This window comes from Scomber scombrus, chromosome 12, assembly GCF_963691925.1.
Source record: "Scomber scombrus chromosome 12, fScoSco1.1, whole genome shotgun sequence".
In the NCBI taxonomy this organism is placed as follows: domain Eukaryota; kingdom Metazoa; phylum Chordata; class Actinopteri; order Scombriformes; family Scombridae; genus Scomber; species Scomber scombrus.
Window position 1 is genome coordinate 29,931,684 of NC_084981.1, and position 11,559 is coordinate 29,943,242.

The 11,559-nt window shown below is 42.7% G+C and overlaps 2 protein-coding genes across 2 annotated transcripts in view; both read right to left on the reverse strand.

Moving 5' to 3' along the window:
• The window catches only part of LOC133991775 (KH domain-containing RNA-binding protein QKI-like), a 24,958-nt gene extending 22,008 nt beyond the window's left edge, over positions 1-2,950 (reverse strand). Inside the window, 1 exon segment of the mRNA XM_062430322.1 lies at positions 2,809-2,950. Coding sequence (XP_062286306.1) covers positions 2,809-2,950 — 142 coding nt within the window.
• Positions 1-11,559, reverse strand: part of LOC133991866 (NACHT, LRR and PYD domains-containing protein 14-like) — a 721,507-nt gene that overhangs the window by 471,545 nt on the left and 238,403 nt on the right. The window lies entirely within an intron of this gene.

The following is an 11,559-nucleotide window of genomic DNA, read 5'->3' on the forward strand; positions in this document are numbered from 1 at the left end:
ATGGAGTAGTAGTACTTTACTTTACTACTGGTATAAGTAGTAATAGAAGTAGTGGTAGCTATAAAAGTAGTATTTTTTGTAGTAGTACTTTATGTAGTATCAGTCTTTTCATCATCAGATTCCCTCTTAGTGTTTCCTGTTGAGCTGTGGTGTAACCATAGTAACACAAAGACTTTGATACTAAAATCACTGTAACGCTGAAACATAGAAGATGAAGATTTGACTGAAGCTTCATATTAGCTTCAGATCAACTTTATAATGTTTCCACAGACACAGACAGGTTACTGAGTGTTACTGTGTGTAACTGTGTGTTACTGTGTGTCACTGTGTGTCACTGTGTGTTACTGAGTGTTACTGTGTGTTACTGTGTGTTACTGTGTGTTACTGTGTGTTACTGTGGGTTACTGTGTGTTACTGTGTGTTACTGTGTGTTACTGTGTGTTACTGTGGGTTACTGTGGGTTACTGTGTGTTACTGTGTGTTACTGTGTGTTACTGTGTGTTACTGTGTGTTACTGTGTGTTACTGTGTGTTACTGTGTGTTACTGTGTGTAACTGTGTGTTACTGTGTGTCACTGTGTGTCACTGTGTGTTACTGAGTGTTACTGTGTGTTACTGTGTGTTACTGTGTGTTACTGTGTGTTACTGTGGGTTACTGTGTGTTACTGTGTGTTACTGTGTGTTACTGTGTGTTACTGTGGGTTACTGTGGGTTACTGTGTGTTACTGTGTGTTACTGTGTGTTACTGTGTGTAACTGTGTGTTACTGTGTGTTACTGAGGGTTACTGAGTGTTACTGTGTGTTACTGAGTGTTACTGTGTGTTACTGTGTGTTACTGTGTGTTACTGTGTGTTACTGTGTGTTACTGTGTGTTACTGTGTGTTACTGTGTGTTACTGTGTGTTACTGTGTGTTACTGTGGGTTACTGAGGGTTACTGTGTGTTACTGTGTGTTACTGTGGGTTACTGTGTGTTACTGTGTGTTACTGTGTGTTACTGTGGGTTACTGTGTGTTACTGTGTGTTACTGTGTGTTACTGAGTGTTACTGAGTGTTACTGAGTGTTACTGAGTGTTACTGTGTGTTACTGTGGGTTACTGTGTGTTACTGTGTGTTACTGTGTGTTACTGTGTGTTACTGTGTGTTACTGTGTGTTACTGTGGGTTACTGAGTGTTACTGAGTGTTACTGAGTGTTACTGTGTGTTACTGTGTGTTACTGTGTGTTACTGTGTGTTACTGTGTGTTACTGTGTGTTACTGTGTGTTACTGTGTGTTACTGTGGGTTTAATCTCCATCACAATAAACACTTAATGTTTCTTTGTTTGAATCTTTTGTTTCTCATGTGATGAATGAATCATTTGTGCAGCTGTAATATAACAGAGACGTTTGTTTGTCCGTTTCAGACAAAGTGACGTGTTTTTACTTGTGTTATATATATATATATATATATATATATATATATATATATATATATATATATATATATCTCAGTATGTTTCAGTATCATGTTTTTTACAGTTAAATATTTGCAGCATTTTATGTCTATTTAATCCTTTTTAAGTCTTTAATTTAAGTTTAATACACACATGTAATAATAATACAGTTTATTGTTACACTGTAAAAAATTAAGTGTTTCTTGTGTTTATATATAAAGATTATCGGCTGATATATTGATTAATATTGGAGGTTTTTTACTCTTTATTATCAGAGCTGAACATCGGCCCCTCCTTTAATAATAATCCAGTATCAGTCAATGATCATTTTATTAACCCTTTCATCAAATTTGACCCTTTTTTTTTACATTTGAGATCTATAAAACATCATATACATATTTCTTTTAGCTTTTAGCTTAATGTGACCCACAGTATACTAAAACTGAAATAAAATGCACCTTTTTTTGGGGGTTTTTTTGTGCAGCTCAGACACATTTTATACGTGCAAATGTCCAAAATTGACCTGTATTTATTTTTTTTAAACACAAATATGTTATTGCATTCATCATATTCTATAAAATGTTCACCTGGACCATAAAACAGTGATTGTTAATGTCTTATCTTAAGTCTTAATCAAACATGTATTAATGACTGATTGGGAATTTATGAATGTGAGTTGATGTAGACAGTAATTATGAACAGTGTGTAAAGGGTTAATTCACAGCTGATAACCAGGATCAATCAATCTGTGGATCATTTATCAATTAATCAATTAATCAATTAATCAGCTGTTTATTTAAATGCTTTCTCACACAGTCACTAACAGGCTCCTCTCTGCAGAATGAACACTTAAAATACTTCACTAGTTTTACTGAAGAAGGCAGACAGACAGTTATAGAGACAGACAGACAGTTACAGAGACAGACAGACAGACAGACAGACAGACACACAGACAGACAGTTATAGAGACAGACAGACAGTTATACAGACAGACAGACAGACAGACAGACAGTTATAGAGACAGACAGACAGTTATACAGACAGACAGACAGACAGTTATACAGACAGACAGACAGACAGACAGTTATAGAGACAGACAGACAGACAGACAGACAGACAGACAGACAGACAGACAGACAGTTATAGAGACAGACAGACAGACAGACAGACAGACACACAGACAGACAGTTATAGAGACAGACAGACAGTTATACAGACAGACAGACAGACAGACAGACAGACAGTTATACAGACAGACAGACAGACAGACAGTTATAGAGACAGACAGACAGACAGACAGACAGACAGACAGACAGACAGACAGACAGTTATAGAGACAGACAGACAGACAGACAGACAGACAGGTTGGTGTCTCACCTTCGTCCAGCAGTCTCTCCAGATGTTGGAAGATGCCGCAGAAGTTTGGCAGACTGCTCATCAGCTTCTTGTCGTTCATGAGCTGCATCAGATAATCTGGACTGGGCCTGGGCTTCTCCTTCCCCTCCATCTCCCCCACCATGGTCCTCCACAAGTGCCCCAACACCGACTCCTGCAGCTGCGCGGTGCACCTCCTCTCTGCGTGCGCGAGGGAAGATAAATCCACTTTTTCTTTTTTTCTTTTTTTTTTTTTTTAATCCCAAAAAAAAAGTTTAAGGAAACAGACTCCCGGTGTTTGTCCTCCTGCAGGTGAAGCTCCGGATCAGTGCAGGATCCGGTGTGACTCCCGGTGTAAATTCCTCCAGGAGCTGCGGTTCTTCCCCTGGCTCTCTCCTGCAGAGCTCCCCGGCGCTCAGCAGCTGTCTGTCGGCGAGCAGCAGCCCCGTCCCTCCGCTCCTATCCTCCGGTCCTCCACACACACACTCTCACACACACTCTCACACACACTCAGCCTCACTCTGACTGCCTGCCACCGGAGGACCGAGTCAAGTTCAACACTGGGGCCGGGGAACGTCCGGCCTGGCCTTCACAATAAGAGCAGGGGCCTTCAGAATAAAAGCATTAAGACTATATGTAATTAATTTTAAATGAATTACAGCTGGAGCATTAAACAGTGAAGGCTCTATCGAATCTGTAGGAAATATTATTATTAAAAGTCCCAACATTTTTATATTTTTTGCTTCACGTAAATGGGCGTGGCTAAATGGCTCAATAGTGCCCCCTAGAAAATTAAGAAAATTGAGCCCCTCGCTCCAGATTGACATATATAAATGAAATTCGGTACACATATGTATCGTGTAAAGACACACAAAAAAGTCTCTTGGACCCGTACCCTAACTCTAACAGGAAGTCGGCCATTTTGAATCGAATTTCGAAATTTTGGCGCCATTTTTGCGATTTCCGCACATTGTACGTTTAATTTAATTATTTAGCTTTTTTAAACTTCGGAATATTATCGGACCGAACGGATCAGATTCTGACAGTGAAACGAGTCATTTCGTTGGGTTTAGAACTATTTATCCACCATGTAAAAGCAGCAACAGCAATAAGCACGTTTCGACTGTGTTAATGTAATTACTCGCGCTGCCAGTAGGGGGAGACTAAAGCTCCGTACTCCAGTTTTAATCCATTTATATATCCAATAAATGAACATGTTGTAACCAAGGCCTTAACCAGGATTTTTCAAATACTGAGGTCAAAAATAAGACCATGACACATATATCAGTTGAATGTAATCCGTTATGTAATTATAACGCTTTCTTGCATTTCTCAGTCATGTTCCAGTTCTTTCTCATCACTTCCAATTTTGCAACTTAAATCAACTCCTATTTCAGTATTCTACAACTTCCATGGTTGCATATTTAAACATTATAAATGCAATATATTATTTTCTTTGTTTGTTCTTAAAATGTGGAATGGAGCACGGCATGCTGGGAGAAAAGGGCTCGACCAATGAATGAACAGTTGGCAAAATCGGGTCAAATCCAATTCAAAAAAGTATAAAACATATTTCTGGCGATTTTAAAGTCGCAGTTCAACATCTACTGCAGCAGATATTTTTTCTGGAAGTGAGCACTATATATATATATATATATATAACTGCGACTTAAAACTCTCCAGTAATTTTGTGAATTTGTGACGAATCTGCTGACGGAAGCGCAACACAAGCTGGAGCTGTTCGGTAAGGAAACCAGTTGGCACATAACACCGGGGCCGGGGCTGGTGAAAAAATTCCTGGTGGATTTCAAGGCCTCACTCCGCCGCTGACTATAGTCGACTACTTTTGTTTTGACCAGGCGGGGAGTTCTGGTCCTCTGAAATGAGGCCAACGAGGAAGTAACTTAAAACTGCATTCTATCAAAAGGCCACCAGGGGGCGACCGTTTTGGTGTCAAAAGGACTTCCGTCTCTATACAAGTCAATGGAGAATTCACCAACTTCTCACTTGATTTCTAACCTCAGTAAACGTTTTCAAAATGTGTTTATGGTCTCAATCGCTAGTTTAAAGCCTTCTTCAATGCAGTATGATGTTCATTTGGGACATTTTGGCCTCCCTGATTTTATATGTGACGATAAAGCAGGGTATGCATTAGGGCGTGGCTACGTCGTGATTGACAGGTTGATTGGTTCACAGGTTCAGGAGGGCGCCTCATGCTCTTCCTGATGCCCATATAAGTAGAATCCATGTTTTTATTTTTCCCAACATGCACCTGAAATTTTCAAGATGGCGCTGCTCAGATCCGATACTATTGGCCTCCGAGCAGCAGTCCACAAACCAATGGGTGATGTCATGGATGTTACGTCCATTTCTTATATACAGTCTATGATTTAGACATGACAGCGGTATCTGCTAGTACGTGTCACGTGACGGTCCGTTGATGAAAGGATAATTGTCTCGTCGGCTATTTTCACAATGAAACGAAACTTCAAGAAGAAAATACAGAGGACATGAACCTCAGTGTCTCAATGGAAGCTACCGCCGTGGTCGTAACGTAATTTGAGGATCAATAATTATTCTGATTGATCTGATATCTGTTAGTCTTAAAGTGATGATTTTGATTGTAGTTTTTATCCTAAACATCAAAATAAAATACTTTTTTATATTTTTATACTAACACTTTTATTTTGAAAGCAACATAACCCGACTTCCTCTGTCTGACTGCTGCAGCTCTACTGAGGGAGTACAAAGCTTTACTTGTAACTGTATTTTTAACAGTGTGCTAGTTAATTTTACTTTTAAGTATTTAAGGATCTGAGTTTTTTCTTCTTCCAACAGATTAAATTAAACTACATTTTATTTTACTGTTGGATTAATTCTGCGAAACAATCTGAACTTTGTTGCTTTGACAAGAAAAACTTTAATATAATTAAACCTTCCCCCCTTCCTTCTTTCCTCTGTCCTTCTTTCCTTCCTTGCTCTTTTCCTTTCTCCCTCCCTCCCTCCTTCCTTCTTCCCTCCCTTCCTCCCTCCCTCCCTCCTTTCCTTCCTTCCTCCCTCCCTCCCTTCCTTCCTCCCTTCCTTCCTTCCTCCTTTCCTTCCTTCATCCTTTCCTTCCTTCTTCCTTCCTCCTTTCCTTCCTTCATCCTTTCCTTCCTTCTTCCTTCCTCCCTCCCTTCCTTCCTTCCTCCCTTCCTTCCTTCCTCCTTTCCTTCCTTCATCCTTTCCTTCCTTCTTCCTTCCTTCCTCCTTTCCTTCCTTCCTCCCTTCCTCCCTCCTACCTTCCTTCCTTCCTTCTTTCCTCCATCCTTCCTTCCTTTCCTCCCTTACTTCCTCCCTCCTTCCCTTCCTTCCTTCCCTCCTTTCTTTCCTTCCTCCCTTCCTTCTTTTTCCTTCCCTCCCCCCTTCCTTCTTCCCTCCATCCTTCCTTCCTTCCTTCCTTCCTCCCTCCCTCCTTCCCTCCTTCTTTCCTTCATTCTTTCCTTTCCTCCATCCTTCCTCCCTCCTTGACTCAAGGACGACACAAAGGTTAATTTTAAAAAAAGCTTTTATTAGTTTTAGCATTTTTAGTTTTTCTGAGTTTATGAATCAAAACATGAAAACAAACTTCACTTTAATGGATCATTTGAAGATTTTACAGGATGATAATTTAAATAAATCCCCTGAAGCAGAAGCGATGTAAACATTTCCCTGCAGATAAACGAGCGTCTGTTGCAGGAACACAGAGAGAGACTGTTTGTTTCCAGCCGTCAGTCTCAATAAAGCTTCGCACTTTAAATCTGCTGATAGAAACACTTTAATTGGCTTAATGGGTTTTACTTCTCTTTCATATGGAAACAAGCCCCCCCCCCCCCTCCTCCTCCTCCTCCTCCTGGGCCTGGGAGCCGCGGAGGACAAGAAAAGAAAAGAAAAGAAAAGGCATGAAAGAAGAGGAAAGGAAAGCGAGAGAGGGGAGGAGGAGGAGGAGGAGGAGGAGGAGGAGGAGGAGGAGGAGGAGGAGGAGGGAGGAAGAATAAAACACAACACTTCTTCTTGTGTTTGTGTCAGTTTGGCTGAAAACTGGTTTCTCTGAGGAGAAATGGATCAGAGCGAAAGAATGTTAAATCCAGGAGGAGGAGAGGAGGAGGAAGAGGAGGAGGAGGGGGGGGGAGGGGGGTGAGGGGAGGGGGGTGAGGAGGAGAGGAGGAAAGGAGTAGAGGAGGAGGAGGAGGAGGGGGAGGGGAGAGAGGAGGAGGGGGGGGGGGAGGAGGAGAGACACAGGAGAGGAGGGGAGGTGGAGAGGAGGAAGAGGAGAGGAGGGGGGGAAAGGAGGAGAGGAGGAAGAGGAGGAGAGAGGAGAGAGGAGAGGAGGAGACGAGGAGGGATAGACAGGAGAGGAGAGGAGAAGAGGAGGAGAGGAGGAGAGGAGGGGGAGGAGGAGGAAGAGGAGGAGAGAGGAGACGAGGAGACGAGGAGGAGACGAGGAGGGAGAGACAGGAGAGGAGAGGAGGAGAGGGAGATTTTTATAGTTTTAGTTTTTTCAGGGTTTTGTAGTAATTCAATATATTATAATATTCCACTAACTTTTAACAGTGTTCTGGTTAATTTAACATTAAAGTCTGTAAAGTAAGAATAAATAAATATGTGTTCTGAGTTTGACATACCACAGTAAAGTGTGTTGTTAACCATCCTGCCAAATTTGAATGATAAAAAAAATCGCCATATATATGAAATTAGGCTTCAAAGTTGTGTAAAAGTCTGCTGAAGCCCCGCCCCCCTACCGAGTGTCACCTGTCAATCAAAGTCACCACCTCTACCAGAAACATGGACGCTAGGTCTGAGAGCTTTCTGCTGATAACTCGGCGGCTAGCTCGGTGGCTGACTTGGCTGCTAGCTCGGCGGCTAACTCGGCGGCTAGCTCGGCTGCTAGCTCGGCGGCTAACTTGGCGGCTAACTCAGCTAACTGGCTACCTGTAGACTGTAGTAGTAGTAGTGTGCGCTGAATGTATTTATACCTCTACAGCAGCAGGGCGGGTTTATGCTAAGCCTAGCTCCACTATTCAAATCTAAATGGTTGAAATGCTTTTTACACCTTTTTTAGAAATACATTTATGACCTATTTAATGTGTTTAGAAGAAAATGTCTGAATTCACTTTACACGGTCTTTAAGTATTTAAGGATCAACAGATTAGAACTACAGGAGCTAACGTGGCTAACGGCTAACGGCTAACGTTCATCAGACACTTTACTGTTGGATTCATTCAGCGAGACAATCTGAGCTGTGTTGCTTTGACAAGAAAAACTGTTTTCACACAAACACACACACACACACACACACACACACATACATACACACACACAGACACACACACACACACACACACACACACACACACACACACAGTCAAACAGTAGACATGTTGTTCTGTTGTTAACACAGAAATGTTTCTTTGTGTTCTGAACTGTAAATAATCTCCGCTGACTCGTCTCTGACCGGTCGGAGGTTTTATTATTTAACGGTGTGGAGACGAGTGTAGTGAATAAATGATGTTTATTAAACGTCATATTTCATGTTCTGTTAATGATGTCATCGCGTTATGTTTTGTTGGAGCCAAATGCTTGATTTATGTTTCGATGAATATTTGATTATTTCTGGTTTACTATTATTATTTATCTGATTAATTATAAGATATGAACACGAAATATTATGGTTTGAATTATTAGTTGAATTGGTAACAATTATGAAATTCTGATTTATTGTTAATTCTGGTTATTTTGAGGCCGGCATGACTATGCATGATTGATGCCGTTTCTCAGCTCCGCCTCCTCTTTATAGACAGGTGACTGCAGCACCTGGGTATATTAGTGTTGGCTAGTGGGGCCGGGCGGGAGCGCTCGGTTTTAGACACGCAGCCGTACGGTTATAGATGCTGCTAAGTGTTGTTTTTGTTTTTGTTTTGAACGATTGGAAAGGAAGGAAGTGAATTAAGTCGATCTGTCTGTCACTCCATGCTGCGGTAAGCAACCTAAGTTTTTGGAAAATAAATATATTGAACCAGAGAAGAGTGTTTGAATTTCATGGAAACTTAAAACCCTTTAACAGCGCTGGAGCGCGTCGGACATGGAGGCATGATAACCGAGAGACAAGAGCTTACATGTTTGTTCTTCTGTGACGGAGAATTACGCCACCTGCTGTTTACCTGCTAATATTCCTCCCAATGAGATTCATATTATGAGTGGAAATAAAGACCAACTATATATTCTTTCTCTTTTTAAATGTAGTATTTATACTTAAAATGTAGTATTTTACTACTTTAAATGTAGTATTTATACTTTAAATGCAGTATTTATACTTTAAATGTAGTATTTTTACTACTTTAAATGTAGTATTTATACTTTAAATTGCAGTATTTATACTTTAAATGTAGTATTTTACTACTTTAAATGCAGTATTTATACTTTAAATGTAGTATTTATACTTTAAATGCAGTATTTATACTTTGTAGTATTGTAGTATTTTCTGGAAGTCAAACAGTGAATCTGAGTTTTAACTGGAGGCTTTTTCAGCTGTGAGTCTTCAGTCGTCTTTGAGTGTTTTTGAACTTCGGAAGAATCTCTGGACGACTGAAATCTCCTCCAACGCTGCCGCTCTGATTGGTGGGAACAAACGACATCACTGTTGGTGAGTCATGTGACCTCCGAACGAGCTCCAGACTGAGAAAGGTCACATTATCATTTAACCCTCAGAAATGATCCCACATCAGCTACACACTATACACACTACACACACTACACACACTATACACACTATACACACTAACACTGCTGAGGAGCTGGCTGGATTCTTCACAAGGACTTTCAGCCTGTCTCTGGAACAGTCTACTGTCCCCCCTGCCCAAAAAAACCCACATTTCCAGCCTCAACGGCTACCAGCCAGTAGCACTCAGCTTTGACCCCCCACCAGTTTGCCTCCATGCTGCACTGTCACACCTGGAGCAGCAGGGGGAGCTATGTGCGGAAGCTCTTCATGGATTACAGTTCTGCGTTCAACACATAGACTGTTTATAAGAATGGGACGTAACATCCGTGACGTCACCCTTGGTTTGTGGACTGCTGCTCGGAGGCCAATAGTATCGGATCTGAGCAGCGCCATCTTGAAAATTTCAGGTGCATGCTGGGAAAAATAAAAACAGGGATTCTACTTATATGGGCATCAGGAGGAGCATGAGGCGCCCTCCTGAACCTGTGAACCAATCAACCTGTCAATCACCACGTAGCCACGCCCTAATGCATACCCTGCTTTATCGTCACATATAAAATCAGGGAGGCCAAAATGTCCCAAATGAACATCATACTGCATTGAAGAAGGCTTTAAACTAGCGATTGAGACCATAAACACATTTTGAAAACGTTTACTGAGGTTAGAAATCAAGTGAGAAGTTGGTGAATTCTCCATTGACTTGTATAGAGACGGAAGTCCTTTTGACACCAAAACGGTCGCCCCCTGGTGGCCTTTTGATAGAATGCAGTTTTAAGTTACTTCCTGGTTGGCCTCATTTCAGAGGACCGGAGCTCCCCGCCTGGTTATCACCATCCTCCCACACAAGCTGCTGGTGAAACTGGGGCTTCCACCTGCAGATAGATACATAGCTTCCTCTCGGGCCGCTGAGGCTCAGAGTGGGCCGTCATACATCAGGTGGGAGCGGCTGACAGCGTGGTGCAGGGGCAACAACCTGCTCCTCAACACCTCAAAGACGAAGGAGCTCGTAATAAACTACAGGAGAAAGAAAACGGACACTCCTCCACTAATCATCAGCAGGGACTGTGTGGAGACTTCTGCTTCCTGGGAGTCCACATTGGGGAGGACCTGACCTGGAGCGCCAACACCTCTGAGCTGCTGAAGAAGGCCCAGCAGAGACTTTACTTCCTGAAAATACTCAGGAAGTAAAGAGGAGGAGAGAGAGGACAGGAGAGGAGAGGAGGAGGAGGAGAGGAGGAGGAGAGGAGGAGGAGAGGAGGAGGAAGAAGAGGAGGAGAGGAGGAAGAGAGAGACAGGAAGAGGACAGGAAGGGAGGAGGGGAGGAGGAGGAGAGAGACAGGGGAGGAGAGGAGGAGGAAGAAGAGGAGGAGAGGAGGAAGAGAGAGACAGGAGAGGACAGGAGGGGAGGAGGGGAGGAGAGGAGGAGGGGAGGAGGAGGAGAGGAGGAGGAAGAAAGAGGAGGAGAGGAGGAAGAGAGAGACAGGAGAGGACAGGAAGGGAGGAGGGGAGGAGGAGGAGAGAGACAGGGGAGGAGAGGAGGAGGAAGAAGAGGAGGAGAGGAGGAAGAGAGAGACAGGAGAGGACAGGAGGGGAGGAGGGGAGGAGAGGAGGAGGAGGAGGAGGAGGAGGAGAGAGACAAGGGAGGAGAGGAGGAGGAAGAAGAGGAGGAGAGGAGGGGAGTATTCTGTATAATAAAACTATACACACTGTGTGTGTGTGTGTGTGTGTGTGTGTGTGTGTGTGTGGTGTGTGTGTGTGTGTGTGTGTGTGTGTGTGTGTGTGTGTGTGTGGTCTGCCTATATAACACTTAACAGTACGGGTAAATCTCCGGGGAATGAATGTTAGTCTATGTAACGTCCCCGAAAGACACCATGGTCTGACTGTGTGTGTGTGTGTGTGTGTGTGTGTGTGTGTGTGTGTGTGTGTGTGTGTGTGTGTGTGTGTGTTGGATCATTGTCCTCCGTCAGACAAAAGAACAAACGGAGACGTTTCCTCGGAGGAACAAACATCCTTCT